The sequence below is a fragment of the Peromyscus eremicus genome, chromosome 22 (assembly GCF_949786415.1).
Source record: "Peromyscus eremicus chromosome 22, PerEre_H2_v1, whole genome shotgun sequence".
Lineage (NCBI taxonomy): Eukaryota > Metazoa > Chordata > Mammalia > Rodentia > Cricetidae > Peromyscus > Peromyscus eremicus.
The window spans coordinates 21,319,913-21,344,925 of record NC_081437.1 but is presented as its reverse complement, the minus strand read 5'-3'; the positions used below and the strand labels follow the sequence as shown (position 1 = coordinate 21,344,925).

Sequence of the window (25,013 nt, the reverse complement as noted above, 5' to 3'; positions counted from 1 at the left end):
CAACCAGCCATGAGGAGCTGTGTGGGCCACCTGAGGCCTTTTCAGTTTAGAATCTACTTGAACAGGGAGTCCGCAGACGCCACCTTGACAGAGGAGTTGGCTCGGAAAAAGGCAAGCCTGGTAGAAGCAGTAGGAAGCTCCCGGGGTGTCAGTGGCTGTTGGTTGAGAAAAGATTTCCATGACATTGATGAATTTCTTCAATAAATTATACAAATGTTTTAAAGAATGAGATTGGGTTTTTCATTTGGGGAATCCAGACAGGATGGCCCCAGTGAGCAAAGGGAAGAATAATAAGTTGTTATTATCTATGTAGGCAAGGTCATGGGGAAGGGTTCCATTTTGTACATGTTCTATTGGGCATATCACCGAGTAGATGTTGAGGAAGCAGTTGGATATATATCTGAAGAACAGAGATGGAAATATGTGTTTGCAATCAGGAAAAGAGATGGTACTTAGAGGCATGGTTTGGATAAGATCACCTGATGAGAGACTAGCTTCCTGGAAACCTCATGGAGATGATGCTTTAGGGGACATAGAAGGGTGCTTGCTGAGCCACAAAGCATCCTGACTTTTCACTAAATGCTGCAAGGCTAGGCTACAGAATGTATCTCTCACATTACATCCCCATCAATAGAGTAGGAGGTTTCCCATTTTCCCACATCCCTGCCAGCGTTTGGGATTATCTTTGTGACTTTCTGCCTCTGATGGGAAAAGCCTATATATACCACTTCTATCCTGTGAGAACAGCCATGCTCAAGCCCCGGAGATTTGCTTTAGGTTTTACTCTTTCACTATCAGTTATATTTTTATGCACTTATCCAACACACACACACACACACACACACACACACACACACACACACCCCACTGAAAAACATACAACAGTCAAAACTATTAGAAAAACAATTAGCTTTGTATACTCTTTCATGATTCACATGTCCTTTTCCTGTGTTCGGCCCTTCCTCACGATCTGATATTACCCTTTCTTGTTCTTCTTTCTATATATACAATGCCCTCGAGTTCAGTTGCTGACACACATACATGCATACATTATAGTCTAGAACCCACATGTAAGAAAGCACATGCAGTTTTTTTTTTTTTCTGGGACTGGGTAACCTTGCTTAATATTGTACATTCTAAGTCCATCCATTTTCCTGGAAATTTTGTGATTGTTTTTATTTCTTGTTCCTTTTTTCTCTCCTTGCTCATTGTTCTGGGGTTTCCTTTCTGGATAGTCTATGTGTCTTAGTTAGGATTACTATTGCTTTGATGAGCCATGACCAAAAGCAGCTTGGAGAGGAAGGCTTATTTCATTCACATTTCCACAGAACAGTTCACCATCAAAAGCAGTCAGGGAGGCAGGAACAGGAATGGATGCAGAGGCTATGGAAGGGAGCTGCTTACTGGCTTGCTCCTCATGGCTTGCTCAGCCTGCTTTCTTATAGAACCCAGGACCACCAGCCCAGGGATGGCACCACCCACAATGGGCTGGGCCCTGGGCCCTCGCCCATTGATCACTAATTAAGAAAATGCCTAATAGGCTTGCCTGCTGTTCGAATTTTAGATAGTCTTTTAATAAAAACTTGGAGCCAGATATTGGGGTGAAAGCTGAAAGATCAGAGAAGCAGAGCAAGCCACAGCCAACCTCACCTCAGCAACTCCTCAGCTGATCCTGTTTCCTCAGACTGAAAGCCTCTGAGTCCTCACCCAAAAGGATCTCAGCTGAACTCCTTTAGTTCCTGTTTCCTCACGCCTTTTATACCTTTGTCCGCCCTATGGTCACTTCCTGGAATTAAAGGCATGTGTGCTTTCCAGTACTGGGATTAAGGGTGTGTGCCACCACTATCTGGCCTCTATGTCTAATCCAGTGGCTGGCTCTGTCCTCTGCTCCTCAAGGCAAGCTTTATTAGAGTACACAATATATCACACTTGCCTACAGCTGATCTTATGGAGGCATTTTCTCAAAGGAGGCTCCCTCCTCTCTGATGACTCTAGCTTGTGTCAAGTTGACATAAAACTAGCAGCACACTGTGCTAACTGTCAACCTGACAACGTGTAGAAGTGCTTGGATAGGCCTCTGCGCATGCCCACAGGGGATTATCTTGATTGTGGGAGGACCCATCTAACTGTGGGCAGAGGCTCTCTCTAGGCAGTGGATCCTAAAATAGAGAAAGTGAGCCAAGCTCCAGCATTCACCTCTCTCTGCTTCCTGACTGGGGATGTCATGTGATCAGCTGCTTCAAGCCCCTGATGCCTTGGCTGCCCTCTGATGATGGACTGTATCTTTGAAATGTGAGCTAAAAGAACTCCTTTTCCCTTGAGTTGTGTTTGCCAAAGTATATTTTATCACAGCAACAGGGAAAGAAACCAAGAGATCCCCGGCCCCATGGACCCAACCACTGTTATCCTTTCTTCTCTTTTATATTGTTTTTTTGGATGATTTTTGATGATGTGTTTTAGATACTAATTCCTAGTTATGTTTATACATCTCACATATCTTCTCCCAATTTGTTATGGCTTTAAAATTTTTCTTTTTGAAAAATAGTATGTTTAAATGTGTATCTTCAAAAAAAAAAAATGTGTATCTTCATTTGGGAATGTGCATGCATGTAGTGCCCACAAAGGCCAGAAGAGGGCACTGGATCAGCTAGAGCTGGAGTTACAGGCGATTGTAAACCGATTACCTGGGTGCAGGGACAAAACCCAGGTCCCCTGCAAGAGCAGTACACACTCTTAACTGCTGCTGGGCTGTCCTCTCTCTACTTCCTTTTTATTGATAGTGTTCAACTATGGCCACTTGGTGGAAGAATTTTGTAAGGATTTAACTATGGTTCCTTGTTAGTTTTAGTTTCGATAAGAACAGGTGCTTTCCTATGGCATTTCCTCCGCCATTTTTGGCATTGAACCCGGCCCCTCCAGCACATCAGGCACCCTCACTACTCCTGAGACCCACCCCCAGTGCTTTAGTTGTGTATTAGGAAATACATTCTTTTGTTTGTTTATTTGTTTTTGGAGACAGGGTTTCCTTGTGTAGCTTTGGAACCTGTCCTGGAGCTCCTGTAGAACAGGCTGGCCTCGAACTCACAGAGATCCACCTGGCTCTGCCTCCCAAGTGCTGGGATTAAAGGCATGGACTACCACTGCTTGGCTTTTTAAAAAAATATTATTTATTTTTATGTGCATTGGTGTTTTGCCTGCGTGTATGTCTGTGTGAGGGTGTCAGGTCCTCTGGAACTGGAGTTACAGATAGTAGTGAGTTGCCATGTGGGTGCTGGGAATTGAACCTAGGTCCTCTGGAAGAGCAGCCAGTGCCCTTAACCCCTGAGCCATCTCTCCAGCCCCTGAAATACATTCTTACTGTACATTCAGACTATCTCTCACATTTTTCTCTTTCATTTATTTCTACTCAGAGTTGCTCTTTGTATATGACACATGATTTTTTTGTTTCCAATATTAGCTAAGCCTGTTTCCCCAACACCATCCTATAAATAATTCATATTTTTTTCATTGGTTCGTGGCAACACCCTTATGTATATCAAGGTGTTGGTTAGCCAGAAGTCTATATTCTAGGTTACTTCTCTGTTTATTCCTAGAGCAGCACTGGTTATTTTTATAATGATATCATAAAGACATAATATCTGGTAGAGCAAGACTCCTTCCTTTTTCCTTGCTTTTAGAAATCTGCCCTATTTAAGGTTACGTTCGTCCTCACATATTTTATGTTTATTGAGCACCTCAGAGTTTTAGTTATAACAATATATTGAATCTTGTGATCCACTTGACATTTTTACAGTGCAAAACCATCCTATCCATGGCGTAGTTCTTCATCGGGTCCGTCTTCTTTTATGTTCTCCAATAGCATTTTCTGGTCTTCTCCATAAAGTTCTGAAAAGTTGTAAATTTAATCCCCGGATGTTGCATGGTCAGGGCTCACCACAAGCATGAGAGGTGTCTCTCTGTCTACTTCCTCCTTGTATGCTGCTGACAGAGACTATCGGATTTTATAAATTGATCTTGCATTTGGCAGCCTTGCTGAACTAATTGCTTCTAACAATTTGCTGATGTCTTCTGGGTGTTACATGTGGAGAGTCACGTCGCCTGTGCACACAATGGAGAGGAAGGGAGACTTCAGGAGTTCAGCTAAGTGTTGTAACCATTCCAGCTGGTGGAGCTCCCATCGGCCTGGCTCTGTCAGAAGACTGTCTCCGATGAATCTCTCTTCCTTCTCTATGAAGGACAGCCTGCCCGATGCACAGCGTGAGGAAGAGCAGTGACTTGCCTTTTTCCACTCACTTCCTCTACTTCCTTCCCTGTGGTGTGGGGTCCAGCAGCTGGTGGCAGAGCTTCCCGACCTCTGAATTTCTGAGTGATCCCTGCTCATCTCCTCAGCTATCTCTGGGCCCTTATGCCTACAAGGACATTCTAGGTAGGTGGCGCCAGACGGTGGCTTGAGAGACTTTCAGATCAGACTTGGTGTGAACCTTCCGTCCCACTTCACTGGGTAAGGCGAAGACAAGATCTAACAGGTAGAGTTCTGTAGCATGGACAGTTGGCCACGCCTTTTCTTCTCTCTGTGGTGCTGACCACTGATAGATGCCACCCCCTCCTGGCACTTTGGTTCATTCAGAAACCTTGTGCTATTAGATATAATGGAATCTCAGCACGTGTAATGGATCGTACTCGAAGTGTCCAGCCATTCCAATGGCTAATTCAAGCTCCAAATTCTGGCCCCTTATCATTGTCCCATTTCACTGGCAAGACCTAGCTGCAAAATTTGTGCAATACGGGTGTGTATGTGTTCCAGAAAACAGGACTCCAATAAGGGCTTGTGTTCCTGATGGTGGGGTAGGGAGCAGTTTCAATTTTTGGAATAAAGGCAACTGAGTGAGTGGAAGACTCTCCCTGGTGACTTGGTGTCCTGGGAATTTGCCTGTGTACCGTGTATGTTGGGTGTAGCTGAAAGAGACACTCGTCTGTCTGGTTCTAACAGAGACCTTTATTGTTGCTTAGAACCACTCAGCTAACCACACCCCATCGCCTACTAATAGTGGTCATCTTGGTGGATAATGGTAAAAAAAAAAAAGAAAAAAAGCAGTAAAAGTAAACCGTGTAGCCTGGAAATGTCACCAGTCACTCCTGTTACAACAGAGCTTCATAGGTTTCCCCGTCTCAACGGCAACAGGACTCATTTAAAGGCACTTAGAGCCAACTAACTACAGGCAAATTGCTTTCTCTCTTAGCCAGCTGAGCAGGTGGGTGGGTTAGGCAAGAATTGGGTGTGATAAAAACAGGGAAAAGGAGTCAGGAGTCCTCCTCCGAGGGAGGGGGAAGCATCTGTGTTACATTACCATCCCTGAGAGCGCACGAAGGCACGGAGTCTACAGGGAAAGAGAAGCTGGCGGCCGCCCAGGGGCGTGGGATGGTGGTGGAATTTAATACTGCATAAGCACCCCGAGTTTTAGTTGGCGCTGTGCCTCGCCCAGCTCTCCATTGTGGTGTGATTGCCTCCAACGACTATTTGGATATCTTGGGCTGTGTTAGTAGAAGCTCGAGAGGTAGAAGGAGGTGGCAGGCTCTCTCCTCTCGGCACTCATCCGGCCACAGTCTCATTCCCGAGCATCACCTTTAAAGAGGGCTCAAGACAAGCCGGGATGCACCCTAAAGAGTCCCTCAACACGCTGGTGAGTGGGGTTGCAACCGTGCCAGAGGTGAGCAGTCTGAGAGACAGAGAGTGCTCATCGTTATACCTTGAGCTGGAGTCGTACGTTTCTTTGAGCTCCCAGGGCAGAAACAGCCCTGGATTTTAGCTCTCCAAAAGGCTAGTCACTTAAGAGGTAGTGAGTCCCTTCTTCCACTTGGTGGGACCATGTTGTAAAGGGCTCAAGCAAGCAGAGGGTATTTTGTGTTTGTTTTTCTAGTCCCTAGAGCCAGATAGTTCTCGCTGAAAAAGGTGCTCTGGTGTGTGGTGCGCACTTACCTCTGATCTTGCAGGGACTCCGATGGACACCCATTCACATAGTCTCTCAACGTGTGACAGCATGATAGGGAGGACACATCAACAGTATCATAGGTTGTGAGGCCTCACAGAGCAATGGCAGTGGTGGGACACTCTTAACTCAAGGTTACAAACTTCATGGTCACATTAGGTCTCCCTAATTAAAAAGGTCAACACCTTCTTCCTGTAGCCCGGGAAACAAATAGAATGTCAGCGCCCACATCGGTTAGGGGTCAGTTTCACTTCTTTTTGGTTATGGGAAGACAGATGAAATGGGAATAGAAGGCAGGTGAGGAGGGAGCAGAAAGCAAGGAACTTAAGTGCCCACTGTGACTATTCTTCCTTTTGGCTGACACACGTCCTTTATAATTTCTGAACTGGGGTATTGAGAAGGGTTTTCACAGCAGGATCTGGAAACAGGTAATTACTTGACTGATGGGTCTACCTTAGGCCATGCATGGCCATATTATCTTAAAAAGGCTAAGATGTGGTCTCGGGCTACAGGATGCAGCAAGCAGGGGTGGGCTGAGGGGGTGGTGTCTTCCAGCCCAGGATGATAGGGCGCCAGGGAGGCCAAACTGGACCAACACACTGAAAAGTTTGCCAGAGGAGGGTATGCCTGCTGCTGCAGCCCCAAATCACCGCCTGGGCCAGCCAAGGTTTCTTTAGAGCCTGGTTCTGCTGAGCTGGACAGATCCCCCACGTGTGTCCACGGCACGCCAGGGACTCCCGGGGAAAGCCCTCCAGACCCCGCTGAGCCTGGAGCCAGCAGGTGCTGCCGCTGCAGACCTTCCGCCCCGTTGAGGGGCGCAGGGGCGCAAAGCGGGAGGCGAGCGCACGCAGGCGCGTGCGCGGGGCCGAGGGCCGAGGCCTGCGCGCAGCCCGGGCGGCTGCACTGCGCGCGCGCCGACCCGCGCGTGGGGCCCCGGTTCCGGCGCGCGCGGGCGTGGAAGGCGGCGGGTTGCAGCGGCCCGGCTGGAGGCTCGGCGGCGGCCACGGGACCCCCTGCGGGAGGGCGGGAGCGCGATCCTGCGCCTCGCCTCGGTGCCCCCGCGTCCCGCAGCTGGCGTTCCGCCGGGGACCCGGAGCAGGCAGGTGGCGGGACTCTCGGGGGGGGGGCGGGGCGGTGGGGTTCCCGGGAGGCCCGGAGGCCGGGCCGCACCGGGGCGATCAGAGGCCTCCCAGGACGCGGCCCTGGCGGCCGGGGAGAGGTGGGTGCTCCTGTCGGTTGCTTCCTGGCTGAGATGGGTGCCCTGCTGGGGCTCGTGCTCCGTGGACGCCCCCCCGGGAGGATCTCCCACGCGCGGGGCTGCTGACCCTGGTGTGTTTCTCCACGCGGGGCCTCTTGAGGTTCTCCGTCGCCGCCCCATTCTGACTTAGAGCATGAAGAAATCCTTGGCCCACGCGTGTTCAAAACTAAACTGCCTCTGCCTCGCGTTGCTGCTCTGAGATAGATTCATTCCTTCTGGTTTGCCTTGGGAAGTTGCAGGAGGGTGGGAGCTGAGACCTGTCCTGTGCGGAACCGCAGCATGAATGAAATGGACCGGTTCGGTTCGTAGCTATAGATGAGAGGTGGTTCACTTCATCGGGACGCTGGGTAGGCCTATGGGATTGGAAGTCTGTTCTGGAACTGTGTTATCACAGGTATCAGAGTGCTATTTTGGTAGGATTGTAACTTGGTGCGTGTTTCGGGCTACAGTGTTGGGTATGTTGTAGCACTAGCCTAGCGTAAAAGAGTGCCTTTGAAATTCTTCTGAAGGGTGCTCCTGAGTGGAGACATCCATCAGATACTTCAGTTGCAGTTGACTCATGCTTTGACATTAGTCAGCTCCTGCACCGTTTAAATTGACTGCGTGGCAGAAGAGCAGGTGGCATAGGACACAAGAGTCTGGAGGGAAAGCGGAGACTTGGAGATGGCAGGATTCCAGCTTTCTACATTTTGACGATGCAAACCTTCCTGGTTTCATATGATGTGGTTTTTTGGTAATGATTTCATTTGTTAGGGACTTCTTGGGCTCCAAGATTGACTTCATGACACTCAACTGAAGTGTTTACATTCTCTTCTGTAGATTTAGCACACGGTGCACTGTTCGCTTGATTTATTTCCAGGATCCCATTTCCCAGATACAACCCCAATAGCAAGGCCTTTAAAAAAAAACAAAGATGATGATTATAATGTTGCCATTTTGCTTATAACAATCCCAGGTTTGAATACATACTTGTGTGCCTGAGTTGCCAGAATCAACTTCACTCTGTCTCTCTGTTAAAACCCTTTCAGGGTCTGGTTGCTTTTAGTCTTCCTGTTCTCTTAATTATTTATAATTATACTGCTGCAGGCTTGCTTGGCATATCAGCCTTCATTTCTCATTTCAGGCATCTGTAAATTGTGTTTTCTGAGGAGTGACCTGAACTGTTCTCCTTCAGTGTTGGTTAGGAGAATGTCCAGAGGTGAAATGTCCTTCTGGTTATGGTGGCATTAGCCACGTGCAAATGGACCCCTTGAACATTCAGATAGAGCTCAAACAGGGTATATTACACAATCCCGTATATAAAAAACAGGCATGCAAATCAAACATTTATTGACAATAAATAATATATATTTTAGAACAGCTCTTTGGTATACATTTGATTTTACTGTTTGTTAAAGATGGAAACAAGTTTGTGTGATAAAGAGATGGTTGTTTATTTTTACATTTAATTTGGATGAACATTTAATACTACAGGATGTAGAACATCTTCAGCATTTTGTAGAATTGATCTCTAGTGCTGACAATGCTATTTTGTATGAATATAAATACAAACATCATAAGTATACATAATAAATATATGTATGTTTAAGATGCTTCAGAAGTTGTTGGAAATTCTGCCCTAATCCAAAACCAGAATTAATTTATGATTTAAAAAAAAGATTTATTTTTATTTTACATGCATGAGTGTTTTGCCTGCCTGTATGTGTGTGCCTGGTGCCTGTGAAGGCTGGAAGAAATTGTTGGATTCCCTGGGACTGGAGTTTCAGGAACTGGAGCTGTCATGTGGATGGTGGGAACCCAACCTAGGTACCAGAGTAGCCAGGCTCGTAACTGCTGAGTGATTTCTTTAGCGCCAATAATTTTTGATAAAAAAAAAATGTATTTTGAGACAGGGTCTCACTGTGTAGCTCTGGTTGTCCTGGAAAGGAACTCACTATGTAGATCAGGCTAGCTTTGAACTCACTGAGATCTGCATGTCTCTGTCTCCCAAGTACTGGGGCTAAGGCATGTGCTGCCATGCCCGGCTAGTGATTTTTTTTTTTTAAATTTAGAACACAAACAGCAATTAGCAAAATCAACATTCTAACAAAATTTAATTCTAAAATATGCTGATTTGATGGTTACATGCTGAAGAGCAACAATGGGGACTTATTAAAAGTCTTTGTTTTCTGTAATTAAACCATTATGTTTCTGTAAGAGCAGAACTCTGTGTAAAAACATTGCAACCCGTGAAGACACCTGGTCTTGCATCTGGGTGGAGCTGTTTCAGGTGGTGTCACATGGCATTGCATGGCATGTCCGCGTGTGCAGTGCTAAATGCACACACACTGTGTGATCAGAACCAAGGCCGAAGTGAGGTCACATGATCACGCTGTAAGCGCTGTCTGAAAACACATTATGTATTTGATTTTTGTATTAGTTTTAGGTGAGTGTACATTTAGAAACCTGAACTATTTCAGATTGCTGTGTGTGTGTGTGTGTGTGTGTGTGTGTGTGTGTGTGTGTGTTACTCCAAACTTAGTTGTCTGAACCAATTCCCCCACCTGAAGCCCACAGACATTGGTCTGAGCTAGATCAATGGAAATTTTAATTTAATTTGAAAAGCCACGTGTGGGTTGTAGCTACCTAGTTGGACATTCCAGCCTTTAATTATTAGGGCCCAGAAATCCTATGCTGTCTTCTATGTCTGCGTAGTACTTAGTTCTCCTCCGTCATAGTACTTATTGTACAGTAATTGTGCTTTCTTGTAGCAACCTAGCCCTGGAAAGCACAGGACGGCAAGGACATAACTCTGTTCCTTATCTTTGGTATGGACAGCTTAGGACTTAATGCGAAACAATATTTATCAAACATGTGACTGAACTTCTTGAGGGCGGGTTCTCTCTAGAGCTGCTTTCCAGTGTTTTGTCTGTAGCAAATAAAAGACTCACTGGAGCCTTGCTTTTATGTCCTTATCTGCTTAGGTTTGTTTTTTGAATCTCATGAAAACAAAGGCTCACATGCTTGCGATAGACGTGTGGTGAGTGAACGGATGTTTAATAGATGGCAAATAAAAGGATCATTGGAGTTGTGCTTGTAAAGAGTAAATATGTAGTCTTGTTTTGGGATTTCATGAAAATAAACACCCATGACTGACAGTGATAGGAAACTGAATGAAATGGCTGTGAATCAACATGGACACAGCTTGGCTCTCCTTGCTAGTCAAGAAGTTCCAGTATGCTGCTTTTCAGCCGTTTCTCAAGCACTTGAGGGAAAGGCCAGGGTGTAGCTCAGTGGTAGAGTGTTTGCCTGGCATGTGTGAGGCCAGAGGTTCAATCCCCAGCATCATAGAAATAAACAATTCTGAAAGAACTTATTGGCCTTGGTCAACTCTTTTTAGAGGCCCGACCTCTCTGAAGGCGTTGGTTGACGTTTCTCATTACTGGTATGCAAAGGCGGCATCAAGCTCCTTGGAAAAATCACGAGCGGTTGGAGCCGAGTCACAATGTGCTTTTACTCAGAAGTCGTGTGAGTTAGTGGAGTAAGGTGAAATTCTTATGTGCCTGAAAGTTTGGAGAACTGTAAGAAGTGTTTGTACCCAGTTAATCAGGGATGATTTCTTCAAACCAGCCCTTACCAGGAGATTTTGGAAAAAACACCTGCCCAACTCAGATCAGTACATCTGCACGCTTGATCAAGGTTCCAGGTGCTGTAGCCCTTTAGATCTGGAAATGGCTTCTAGGGAAGAATTTGAGAACAGGTGCAACTTGTGTACTGTGTAGTTTGGGGTGAAATGAAAGATAGAGGGATTCCCCCCCCCCCCCAGAACGTAAAGAAATGGGACTGGGAAAAATGCCATTAAGATGCGAAAATATAAAGAATGTTCCTCATGTGGGTTAGGAAATACTGTGGCTTCTCTGGCCTTGAAGTATCATGTAAAACAATGAAGTGGATTCCATGTCTTGGGTGAATTATCTTTGCACCTTGGATCTGGAATTTTAATGTTTATTACATGTGTACAAGATGGTAGTCTTGTTCTTGTGGTAGCTGACAGCTGTGTAAAATGTAGTTCTATTTTTTTTGTATGTGCATACACACATGTAGGCATATTTACATGTGAGCATGCTTCTGGCCAGACGTTGATGGCACCTGTCTCCCGCCACAGTTTTCTGCTTTATTTACAAAGGCAAGGTCCCTGGCTGAAACCTGAGATTCTGATTCGTCTGGTCCATGCAAGCAGCCTGCCCCGGGGAATCTCCGTCTCCACCTCCCGAGTGTTGTTATCACAGGTTGGGCCGCTTTGCCCACCCCATTTTAATGTGGGTCCTGAGGATCGGAACTCCAGTCCTTATACTTGCACAGCAGACACCTTACCCACCGAGCTCTCTCCAGACGCAGCTCTAATCTTTAAGGGTCTTGACAATCTGCAGGAAATGACAGGTGCTCTCGGGGGTCACAGTAAGCAGTTTTTTCCTCACTGTGCTGACAAATTAAGCATGTAGAAAACATGTCTGAGTCCCCGAAGTGTGATTACAGTCAGATTACTCTTCCTAAAACACGACTTTAAGCATGCCAGTCTCTTTTGGTATGCCAGTTCCCCAGTGCTTATGGAATTGAGTGTTTTTTTTTTTTAAATCAGTTAAGAACTAGTGTAGCTACCCCCCTTGAAACAAAAACAAAAACAAACAAACAGAAAAACCCACCCCAAACTCAAAGTGGAGTTAGCTTTGCATCTGCCTGCTTTCCCAGGTGCGTACCCTACAGCATGGAGTCCTTTTCAGTTTCTTCCCAGGCTCAGCTCAGCTCAGGATATGCTCTGATTCTTTGAAATTCCCCGGGGAAAGGTTCCTGGTCCTCACTGGTGGGACTACGTCCTTTTCTGTGTCTCCACCACCTGTGCGCATCAGTAATCCCCCATTTTAAAGATGGATTATAAGCTGTCTCCCATGCGTGGTCCGTCCGTCACCCTGAAACATCTCCAACAGGGCCTTGTCTGTGGTAACCGTAATGGATGCTGACTGGAGTTCTGTTTTTGTTTTTTGGTTCCAAAGGAAGCTTCCTACCTACTGTGGGGGAATGTTTACCCAGACTTGTTACCAAGCAAACAGGGGCGTGCAAGTAGAAGCTCGTAGATGGGAGAAGTATAATGAGAAGGAAGGGGTTGTGTTAGTGGGTCTCCTTACTGTTTGGAATGACTAATGAAGATCACCACAGCTGTTTAACGCTGATCCCTGGGTCCTGGTTTGTTCCCGTGCATGTGGCAAGGTAAATGTCAAAAGATTCCATGTATTGGGTGGCAAGTAATTTCTGTACCAGTCCCCCTACCCCCACAAGAATTTCGAGATTCCTTTAATGTAGTGAGAACGAGGCTATTTGTTTAATGTGGAACATTCCTGTGCACATAAGGGTATACTCCTTAAGTCAAAAGAAAGCCCACTTGTTCCTACCGGCTTTTGCTCTCAGAGAGAAAAGGTCTGAATTAAGTGGGAAAGAAAGCAGCTAGGTCCAAGGGACTGTTTCCTTGGAGCTGAGTGGGCTGTAATGTAAGGGGCTGTCTTAGGGTTTCTGTAGCAGTGACGAAGCATCGCGATCAAAAACAACTTGGGGAGGAAAAGGTTATTTCATCTCGCAGTTTGTGAGTCCATTATCAGGGAAGTCAGGGCAGGAACCTGGAGGCAGGAGCTGCTGCAGAGGCCGTGGAGGAGTGCTGCTTACTGGCTCGCTCAGTCTGCTTTCTTACGGTACCCAGGACCACCAGCCCAGGGATGGCACTGCCCACAGTGAGCTGGGCCCTCCTCCATCATTCATCAATCAAGAAAATGTACCACAGGCTTGCCCACAGGCCAGTCTGGTGTGGGCATTTGAGAGTCCTTCCCAGGTGACTCTGGTCTGGTCAAGTTGACATAAAACCAGCCAGCGTATGTGTGTTGCCGAAATGTTAAAAGCATACACAGAATCATATATGTGGTATATCTCCTACTAGATTAAGCTGCTAGTTAACTTTTTTTTTCTTATTTGTGTTCTTTGTATTGAGTATACTCTAAAGTCATTTGGTTTTACTTATATCTGAAAATAAACATGAGGATTCATAATATTTCGGAACGGAATCGAAAGACACTAAGTTTTTAGTTCTATTGCTGAACTTCGCTTCACATTTCTCTGCTTTCTAGGGTATTTCTGAGCTGTAGGCTGGGAATAGACCCAGGTCTAACTTAGAACAGATTTCTTCTATAGCCTGATGTTTTCTGGGAGAAGGCGATTATGAGGTGATACGGTTTAAAGTCACAGCCCTCTTCCTGTCAAGTAAGCAGACACCCCCCCCCCCCGGCCCCCGCATTGCTAAGTGGGACAGTCTCAGCCATCTCTTCCACTTGAGATAAGTGAAATGATTAATTTTCAGTGATGTTTTCTGGGATATCAGAAAATAATGGCAACATGCTGATCTAAGTCTTCCCATGTGATGAGCATGGGGCGTGGGCTCGGATGGCAGATGATGGTACATTATGAGAGCTAAGGTCGGTTTACTGAGGGCACTGTGCCCTTGTTTAAGGCCGCCCTTTGGGTTAGCTCAGCCTCGCGAACACGTTTTTACCTCTTAGTGGCAAGTTCATGTTTTTAAAAGTCTATTGTGGTTTCTCTCTCCTGAGCTTTGTCTGGCAACAGCGCATGGGCTGCCAAAGGTGCAAGGCGGTGGGAAGCGACACAGTTCTTAAACAGCTGTTTGCTCAGATGCTGAACATGTCAGGATCTTTGTGACTGAAGGCAGTCATCCTAAGTTGCGCACTAGTGAGGTGGAAATGCGTTCTGAGTTTTCCTTTCCTGTTATAGGTGGCTTTCTAGAAGATGACCATTGAGGACCTCCCGGATTTTCCATTGGAAGGAAGTTCGCTGATCGGAAGATACCCGTTTTTGTTCACAGGCTCTGACACACCGGTCATCTTCTCCATTTCTGCAGCACCAATGCCTTCGGACTGTGGTAGGTCACGGGTCGGTCTGTTGTCTGTGAACTGGTCACTGGACTCCCGTCTCAGGCCCTCTCTGTACTCATATGATCTTGAAACATTTGCAGTGATTTTTATAAGGTTTTCAAACTTTTCCTTTTTCAAAAACACAATGGCTTATCACAGTTTCTGCCTCTTAAGCTCAATGATTTATTTCCGCTGTCAGTGTTTTTATTATGGAAAAGTGTTGATTTTAAGCACTTTTATGGATTTGGAGGATTTTATTTTTAGAATGTAATGGTGCTTAAGCATGTACCATTCTGCTATCGATGTATTAATTTTAGTTAAACATACTGACTTGCAAAAAGCACCATGTGCTTAGGCAGGGCTAATCCGAGATCGTCATGGAGGCTGGAATGAAATTGGCTTTTATTGAAGTTGATCCATTTAAGCCTCCTCTGTAACATGTAAACTTGGAATGGGCCTAGTTTTTGTCCTTTTTGATTTAATCCCTCCAAGAATATATTTTATAAGATTGTTAATAGATGAATAAAATACTTTTAGGAGGTAAACAGAATTGTTACATTTCCACTGTAGTTAAGAGGTTTCAGGTCAAATCGGTCACCATTTCAGCTTGTCTTTGGAGGGATACTTCAGCTCTGGAGTATTAATGTGTCAGTGGATTAAAGTTACTATACTAGGAACTTGCCTTAAAAACCCCTCGTATCTATTCTAGTGCCACCTCCTTTCCAAGTGTGTGCTTTCTGTATCCACATTGTGGTAACAGTCACCCAAGGAATCACCTGAAACATACCAGGGTCGTAGGATTATCTCTGTGTAGCATTGACGAATGTCGGCTGCATGCATTTCAGTTCTGACACAATCAGTTATGTGGGGGAACCTTGAGCAAAAGGACACCACACCGGGCCTGCTTATGACACTCACCTTATCTTGAATCAGTTACCTTATTTCCTTCACTAGACCAGCAGGCCTTGGCGTGGAATAGCCGCTAGATGTTAGCTGCTTAACGTTTGCTGAGTACATACACTGGAAGATGATAACGAGTATTGGCCCCTTTTCCTACCTGAAAGTAAACATTGCTTCTAGTAGGATGATGGACGCTCGGCATCTGTGTGGGCGTTCCCATAAGGAAATTTCATTTGTGAGACCCCTGACGTAGCTCGTCAGTCTCTTGTAGATCCTCAGTTGTGGGTCTATTAGTTACTTTTTTTTATTGCTGTGATAGAAAACCGTGACTAAGGCAACTTACAGAAGGAAGGGTTTATTTTGGGCTTACGGGTCCAGAGGACGAAGAGTTCGTCGCCACCATGGTGGGGGAGCAGGGCCGCAAGCCCCGGGTATGGAGGCGGGAACAGCTGAGAGCTCACATCTTGACCCACAAACAGGAAGACAGTGGGAATCTTTTGAAAACCTCAAAGCCCATCCGCAGTGACATATTTCCCCCCAGTAAGGCCCCTTCTAATCCTTCCCAAACAGCCACCGACTAGGGAACAAATATTCAAATGCCTGAGACTTACGGGAGACAGCTCATTCCAAACACCACACATCTGGAGGTAATTTGAACACGATTCTTAGTCTGCACTTTGATCACACGTTTCTAGTCTCATCAGTTTCTGGTGGTCAGGATTTCTAGGCTCTTTATCCCAGGTGTCTGTCGCCTTAAAAAGTGGTGTAAAGAATTCTGGGCTTGGTGGTGGCATGCCTTTAATCCCAGCACTCGGGAGGCAGAGGCAGGGTGAATCTGTGAGTTCAAGGCCAGCCTGGTCTACAGAGTGAGCTCCAAGGACAGTCAGAACTATAGAGAAACCCTGTCCTGTCTCAAAAAAAAAAAAAAAAAAGGAGGAATTCTATCCAGCTGCTAGTCAAATATTTAATAAGAATAACCCATTGCTATTATTATTTAAATGAGATGTCTACTTTCTTGCCATTTGAGTGTTTTTTTTTTTATTAAAAAAATACTAAAATACTTATGTGTGTGTTTTGTCTGTGTGTATGTCTATGCGCCATGTTCATGCCTAGTGCCCTTGGAAGCCAGACAGGGGCATTGGATCCCCTGGGACTGGAGTTACAGATGTGAACTGCCTTGTGGGTGCTGGGAATCGAACTCGGGTTCTCTGGAAGAGCAGCCAGTGCTCTTTCTCATTGAGTCTTCCCTCCAGCCCCGTTTGATTGTCTTTAATTACCGAAGCGTTGTTGCAGGTTTTCCCTACCCTCAGGGCCGATGTTCTTCGCTCAAAACTTCTTGCTTATTTCTCTTACCTTTCCTCTCCAGATCTTTGCTGCTGTCTGTCTTTCAGGCTGTTATGTGGCATCTTGGAGCTCATTAGAAAGGTAGTCTGGAGCTCGGCAGAGAGTTACTCGGTTAGAATCTACATTGTAACAAGATCCCCGGGGCTTGTCTCCGTCAGTGTTGGAGCGGCTCTGACACAGAGCAAGAACATAAGTGTCTCTGTCCCTCTCCAGTAAATCCTAGCAAAGGTTTGATTAGAACTGAAATTACTTAAAAGCTCTGTACAGAACAGACAGCTTTCAATCGTTTCTCTTACAATCCACGAGGGTGGTGTTTCTTTTCGGCTCAAGTGTCTGCACTTTTAAATTTCTCTAAAGAAGACTCTTATGTTTATTGGCATGCCTGTTATTTTTGTGGTTTTTTGGTATGGGGTATTTCTCTCATATTTTTCCTTTTTATATAGGAATAATTTTTCTGGAGAAAATAATCCATTTGACTTACATGCATTTGTATCAGTATATAACCACAGTTGGGGTGGTGAACTTTTGATATAGTTATTTGTGGTGGTTTTGAAAGAAAATGACCCCCAAAGGGAGTGGCACTGTTAGGAGGTGTGGCTTTGCTGGAGTAGGTGTGGCCTTGTTGGAGGAAGTGTGTCACTGGAGGCGGACTTTGAGGTCTCCTATATGCTGAAGCCACACCCAGTGTCTCAGTTCACTTCCTGTTGCCTGTGGGTCAAGCTGTAGGACACTTGGCTCCTTCTCCAGCACCACGTCTGCCTGCACGCCGCCATGTCACACCACGATGATAATGAACTAAACCTCTGAAAATGTAAGCCATCCCAATGAAATGTTTCTCCTTTGTAAGAGTTGCTGTGGTCGTGGTGTCTTTTCACACCAATAGAAACCCCAAACCAAGACATTATTGTTTGATTTGGCTAAAAAAATTTCAAAGAGATGCAGTTCAGATTTTCTGTTTTCCCTCTGACGCCATTCCTCTTGTTCCCAGAGGTAACTTCTGTCATATAGGTAACAAAATATAATAAAGGATCTGATGATTCATATTAAATAAAAGTGTAAATAATGAGATCCTGTTTGATATTTTGTTACCTATGGGAAGACTTGCAAGAACAGGTAGTATCATTTTGTATATTGACAGTTTTATGTAAATGTCTGTCTAATTCTGTAACTTAATTGATTCACTGATACACATTTTGAGATCTGTTCTTATCAATATATGCATTATCTCTTAGGGCATTTATTTGGTTGTTAATATATTCCATCAGTTCCTCTAAAGAGACATTTCATCATTTCCCCCAGTACCATCAGTGCTAGAAAAGGCATTCACTTTTTGAAAATATTTAAAATTAAAATGTAATTCTACCATTTTACCTTTCCCATCCTCTCCAATCCCTCCCAGCTCCCCCCTCCCTCTCAAATTCATGGCTTCTTTTCCTTGAAATGTTATTATTTTATTGTTTTACACTCTCTCTCTCTCTCTCTCTCTCTCTCACACACACACACACACACACACACACACACACACACACACCACAAGCATATATATAAACATGCCTGCTGAGTCCTGCTTGTATGCCTGTGATTTCAGGGCTGACCACTTGGTATCGAATAACTAACTAGGGAGCTCATCCCTGGGGAAGTCTAATTCTCTCAGCAAAGAATGAGAATTCCTGTAGGGCATGAAGAAGAGACTCTTCAGTTGCATACTCATACCTTTAGAAACGTCTCCATTAGAAATGTCCTGTGCCTGTGAAAGTGAGCAGTGGATGAGTGAGTGAATTGAAGCAGAAAAACAAATCCATTAACTGTTATTAGCAAGAAACACACCCGAGTTTATGATTGAGAAACTGTGCAGGGCGTTTCTCCAGGTTGTTCACTGGCTTGTTCTTCCGGATTCTTCTCTGTTGACTTAGTGTGACAGCTCTGAGGCATTCTCCCAGGCCTCCCTTCTTCCCCTTTCTCAGGCATCTCGGACCACACAGCGGCACCTCAGCAGGCTCTTCTGATGGCTCCTGTTCATGCGGTTCCTGTTTGATTCCCGTGGAGACTGTTTGCCAAGTCAGTGGCCATTTAAAGGCTTTAAGACTCAGGCATGAGAGAGTGTGAGCGTCCCTGCCAGGAGGGAATTACGCAGTGTCCAGGAGTGCCGTGAAGTCAGGGTATCCGCTTATCCAACTTGAACCAGCTGAAAAGGTCAAGTGGGCTATAGTTAGATCCAGGCTTCACCTGTCCAAGCCAGTTTGCCTTTTTCTAGATAGTGTGCAGCAGGGCTTCAGTTTTCCTGAGTGATTGAGCTAGGTGCACAGCATGATGCCTGGTAAGTCGTCCAAGGCCATGTGGTGCCTCATGCAATGCTGGCTGAAGAGTCTGTAGGCTCTTGTAATAGGTGAGGCTCCTTCCCGTGAGGGTCAAGTGCACCATTTGTGCTTGTCTTTTCAGGAAGCCAGGTTCCTACGTTCAGTGTTTGGGCATGTTGTCTTTGGAAGCAGGTCACAGGATGGTTCCGGGACCTGGTGGAAAGTCACCCTGACATCTTGTAGTAGTGCTTTTCACACCGGGACCCACCATGATCACTTAGTACATGGTGAACATGAGAACATTTCCTTTCAGGAGATATCAAGACACTTAAGCCTCTACCCCAGTGGTCCTCAACCTTCCTAATGCCTAGACCCTTTAATACAGTTCCTCATGTTGTGCTGATTCCCAACCATAGTTATTTTCATTATTAACTCATAACCGTTAGTTTGATGTTATGAATCTTAATATAAATATCTGTGTTTTCTGATGGTCTTAGGTGACCGCTGTAGAGGGCACTGTGACCCACAGGTTGAGAACCACCGCTCTGCCCAGTTTGTGACATTAGCCATCAGGTGTTTAAGGGACAGTTGAAAGTGTTTGGAAGAAATGCTGTGAACTACTTCTAGTCAGTTGGGTTTCGGGACTCGGGCTTGAGTCTCCAGATGTTGAGATGAGGACAGCACTCACAATGGATGGGCTGCCCTGGCTTCCAGTTTGAATGTTTGGTGCTACCCTCCGATGTTCTAGCAAACGTCCGAGTAAGCTACACAGCAGCAGGCGTGTAGGTATTCCTGTGTGGCTGGTGGCTGTCTCCCTGAGGTTCACACGGTGATTTCGGCTTCAGCTTGGAGAAATCAGGGGAAAGGCACGTTGAGAAAATTGGAAGTGTCAGTTTGGAAAGTGCTGGCCAGGTACTGGAGGAGAACTAGAGAAACTTAGGATGCACTCAGGCTTACAGAGAGCTGAAAACTTCGAAGACAATGGACAGGGTGAGGGTCTGTCAATGGGTGCAACGTGGTTCTCTACAGAAGTATAATTTTTTCCTGCTACCATCCACATTTCTTACCAGAGACAATCACAGTAAAACTGACATGCTTGTAAATAAGTTTGGTCTATTTAGACTTGGCTTGGGTATTCACAGAAGTGCATCAGAAAATCCAGCTCTGTGCTTGCTCTCAAGTAGGACGTTCCAGCCAGAGCTCTGACGATACCCACCAGGCTTCATTGGCGCTGGAGACACAGCCAGGTTTCTTCAGGCTGTCTGGTAATAATGGAGCCTCAGAGCAGACTTTTAAAATTCATCCCAGGCCGAGACCTCAAGACAAAGCCTCGCACACCGTGGCCTGTTAGAAGGAAAACAGACTCTCCCGAGCTTAGTGTTGTGAAAGTGAAGGGTGGGCAGCGAGAGCTTGTGGGTTTGGAATTCAGACAGAAGGGGATGAATTCAGAGAGAAAAATGCTGCCTCCCTTTGTAAAGCCTTACTTTTCTAAACTGCTGTGAAGTTGCAGGCCTTAAGTGAAAAAGGGGCACTTGAAATCTGGACAGCAAAACATTGAAGTACCAGAAATACTTCAAACAAGGTCATAAGCATAGTTAGCCTGCCAGTCCTTGGAGTCTTGCTCTGTGTAGCCCGGGCCTGCGGCCTCTTGGTCGCTTAGCTTTCCACAGGGCTCTGGAGGGTCTCACCCAGACCCTCCGATCTCCAAGTTACCAGAAACCCGTTGTTTACAGGCTTTCCCATAAATCCTCTGGTAGTTTTTTTTTTTTTTTTAAATAGTAGATGCTTATAACACTTTCAGAAAGACATTGGAGTAAAATAAAAAAAATCTGTAGGTCATTCAGAAGTTAAGATCATGCTTAAAGGTTTAATGGGAGCTCATTATAATGTGATTGATATAGAAAAGTGGTTATTTCTGTGACATTTCAGATAATTTGAATTGTAACTGATAAGTTATATCAGGACCTACCAGATTTCTAAGCATTTCATACAGTTTCTCAACAACTCACTGATATTTATCATCTGTCAGTCATCTGTCTATAACACAGAAGTATCACATCATAGAGTTAAACAGCACTTGCTGCTGTCAGCATTTTAGGCTGCTCAGTAAGTCAGCCTCCAATTAGTTTCACTTTTACTTGATAATTCTTCCCAAGCAAGTAAGTCTCAATTAATTAGTAGTATATTAATTATACCCCCACCCCATTATACAAGGGGAGGGAACAAAATCATTTTCATTAGAAAATTTTGGGTCCCTCTGAAAAGCCTCAGTTAATGTGAAGTCAGAATGACTTTAGAATTTGAGTTTTGTTTAAATTTGTTTCAAAAAAAAAAAGCAAAGAGATTAAATAGGGTCACAGTTCAGTTTTCTGTTCAACCAAAGGGACAGAAATTTCAAACACAAATTTAAAAAAAAAAAAGGCACAGATGAGTAAACCCCCCCCGGTTGTTTTAATTAAAAAGCTGAAGCATTCAAAGATGGCATAATGCACAGAAAATTACCTTGACAGAGGCAGAATCTTCATTTCCTAGGAGGATTCTTCCAAAATTAAAAATCCTTCACACACTACCACCAAGAGCAGACCAGAACCGGAAGAAAATGTCGTTAGCTGTGGAACCGATGGCAACAGACCAACTCAGGTTTTCACCACTGTGCTCACATCAGAGCTCTTTCCCTTTCCAGCCTCCTGGAACCTTTTGATTCTGTCCTCTTCCATAGTAAAACTTCTGTCTTCCTACTTGATACCTTTATGGAGCTGTCGGGCTTGTGGTTTCTAGGTTGTCGGATGCACCATTTCACAGTTTCTAGACACACGTTTCCTTAACATACACATTTTTAGGGGAGCACGAGACATAGTTACTAAACCCAGGTAACCCTTTACTCCTCTGGCTTAAGGTGGACGCATTTAGGTTTAGCAATTGATTTTTATTTTATCATGTAGATTTATATCAGTTTAATAGACTTAAAGTTATATTAGATGACTCTCAAAAATGTTACGAGACTTTACATGGCTAACCACTTCACTTTTCTTACTAGGAATTGTTTTTAATATAGAGATAGCATAAGCTAACTAGTAACTCTTTAACAAGCTTTTTTGAGCAGGAAATCAGGTAGAAATCAGGTTAAATGCTGCATATATTTCTTGCTGACAATTCTGAAGCCATATTATTTTTGAAAAAGTAAATGAATAGGATTTCATTTATTCAAATTATGTCCTGAGAATCATTTGGGTTAGTTCTTAATTTTCTAGATGTTTTAGGGATATTTTTTTATTTATATCTATTTACCAATACAGATACACACAAACAGACCTGAACAGAAATATTTTAGCAGTGTGCCAGGTAGAATAGCCATCAGAGGCTTCTGGTTGTCTTAGTTAGGGTTACTATTGCTGTGATGAGACACCATGACCAAAAGAACTTAGGGAGGAAAGGTTTATTTGGCTTATGCATCCATACCACTGTTCATCATTGAAGGAAGTCAGGACAGGAACTCAAACAGGACAGGAACCTGGAGGCAGGAGCTGATGCAGAGGCCATGGAGGGGTGCTGCTTACTGACTTGCTCCACATGGCTTGCTCAGCCTGCTTTATTATAGAACCCAGGACCACCTGACCAGGGATGGCCTCACCCACAATGAGCTGGGCCCTCCCCCATCAATCACTAATTAAGAAGATGTCCTACAGGCCTGCCTATAGCCAAATCTTACAGAGGCATTTTCTCAGTTGAGGTTCCCATCTCTCAGATGCCTCTAACCTGTGTCAAATGAACGTAAAACTGGTCAATAAAGGAAGCTGGATGGGCATCATGCATCCTTGGAAGACACCGAAGCTCCCCACTCAGCCACAGCTTTCTACCTAATACTCTATTCACATGCTGCAACAGTCCTTTTAGAGATGCTCTTCTGCATCCTTTAGGCTCTGGAAACTCGTCATACAAATCAGAGACCGCATGCCTTGGTCTCTGAGCGCCTCAGGAGCCTTTCTTCTCCAGGCCAGTCTGAAGGGTGGCAGATCACTCTAGTTAAAGGCTTCCCAAAGTTGTCACTGTAATGCCAAGTTTCACCCATTTCTCCAAAAAGGCACCGGTTACTAGCCAATAGCTGGTTTTGAGCGAAGTGGAACCCATCCTTGCTTTAGAGTTTTTTAAAATAACCTTTCAATTATTATTATTATTATTATTATTATTATTATTATTATTATTATTATTTTGAGACAGGCTGGCCTCAAGCTTACTATGTTTATTGTGGTAGCCAAGGCTGGCCTTGAACTCCTGATTTCTTGCCCCTACCTCTCAAGGGCTGGGGTCCGAAGCACACCTGAGAGGGGTTTTACCTATGAGCGGGCTCATTTTTCAATAACTTCCCTGAAACACAGGGAGTCATGTGCTTTCCTCCTTCCCTGTTTGTTTTTGTTTGTTTGTTTGTTTGTTTTTTGGTGAGACAGGGTTTCTCTGTGTTGTTTTGGTGCCTGTCCTGGATCTCGCTCTGTAGACCAGGCTGGCCTCGAACTTACAGAGATCTGCCTGGCTCTGCCTCCTGAGTGCTGGGATTAAAGGTGTGTGCCACCGCCACCCGGCCCCTTCCTTGTTTAAATATGAACATTCCAACAGGAAGATCAACTAGGAGGCTTCAGGAAAGACCTGCACAGGACCAGAAAGTTGATATTCTCTTCATGGACGCTGCTGGACTTTCATAGATGCCCTCAGCCTGCACCTCCCTTTCAATTTGGTTATCCCACCCCAAATATTTGAAAGCACAGAGAAGACAAACTTAGAGACCCCAGGAGTCCCAGGACTGTGTCTGCTGTCACAGTCTGACTCCATGAGTTAGTTCATCAGAGCAGTGTAGCTGAGGAAGGAAGACAGGCCGTGGAGACAGACCTGGCTTCCCACCCCACGTTGCCACTTCTTAGTTATGTGACTTTGAGCCGATGTCATTTGTATATGTCATTTTCCCTTAGTGAAACCAGAATCACAATTTGTGGGCATTTATGTGGTGTTTGTTAAGCTGTTGGTGTTCAGCAAATGTTGGTTCTGGACCATTTCCCAGTTTTAGGTCTTTTCTGCCTTTTATAGTTTCTTTTTTGGATTAAGAGAGTAGAATCTGATTTTCTTCTGAATGGTCATGTTTCCTTCACAAGCCAGTCTCTTTTACCCTTAGGATGTTCCCCGATTTTCACCAACCCTTAAAAGGCATGGTAAGAAATCCTGAGATGACTCCTTCAGGTTTTTCTTGTGGTTTTTACTAGTGCAGATTCCCAAATAATCCAGTCACTTTGTGCCCTTGTTCTACATTGCTTCATCACTGGACACGAGGTCTTCATCTGTTGGAATAGTATCTTAGTCAGTGTCCTTCTGCCGTGAAGAGGCACCATGACCACAGCAGCTCTTAGGAAGGAAAACCTTTAATTGGGCTTGTGTACAGTTCAGAAGTTTAGTCCGCTATCACCATGGCCGGGACATGGCAGTGTGTAGGCAGACATGGTGCTGGAGGAGGAGCTGAGAGTTCTGCATTCAGATCCGTGTGCAGCAGGAAGAGAGACTCTGGGCTTGGAACGGGCTTTTGGAAACCTCGAAGCCCACCCCTAATAACTCCTTCCTCCGACAAGGCCCCGCCTCCTAACCCTTTCAAATAGTGTCACTCCCTGGTGACCAAGTATTCAAATCTGTGAGCCTATGGGGGGGGGTCATTTTCATTCAAACCACCACACATGGCTTATGCCTCATACTTATCCGGTGGGTCACAAGTGGTGTTTGTTTATTAAAGAGCCTTAGGGAAATGCAGAAGAGTAAAGAGAACATGCGGACCTCTTCCTTGGTATGTTTACTTTTACCTGTGTTGTACTCTTTGACGTGAATCCACTGTCTGCCATTTGTGTTTTGAGAGAAAAATACTGATGAAGTTTGATGATATCTGTGCCTTAGAAACCACATTTGCACGACTCAGGCTCTGAGACCTGTGCTCACACGTGGTTTCTTATGCATGACTCAGGCTCTGAGACCTGTGCTCACACGTGGTTTCTTATGCACGACTCAGGCTCTGAGACCTGTGTTCACACGTGGTTTCATATGCATGACTCAGGCTCTGAGACCTGTGCTCACACGTGGTTTCTTATGCACGACTCAGGCTCTGAGACCTGTGTTCACACGTGGTTTCTTATGCTTGACTCAGGCTCTGAGACCTGTGCTCACATGTGGTTTCTTATGCACGACTCAGGCTCTGAGACCTGTGCTCACACGTGGTTTCATATGCATGACTCAGGCTCTGAGACCTGTGCTC

The 25,013-nt window shown here is 45.0% G+C and overlaps 1 protein-coding gene across 1 annotated transcript in view; it reads left to right on the top strand.

Moving 5' to 3' along the window:
• Window positions 1-25,013, top strand: part of Clip4 (CAP-Gly domain containing linker protein family member 4) — a 78,021-nt gene that overhangs the window by 8,166 nt on the left and 44,842 nt on the right. The window contains exon 2 of the mRNA XM_059248697.1: window positions 14,053-14,200. Within this exon, the coding sequence (XP_059104680.1) occupies window positions 14,068-14,200 (133 nt within the window). The 5' untranslated portion in view covers window positions 14,053-14,067. The remainder of the gene's footprint in view (window positions 1-14,052; window positions 14,201-25,013) is intronic.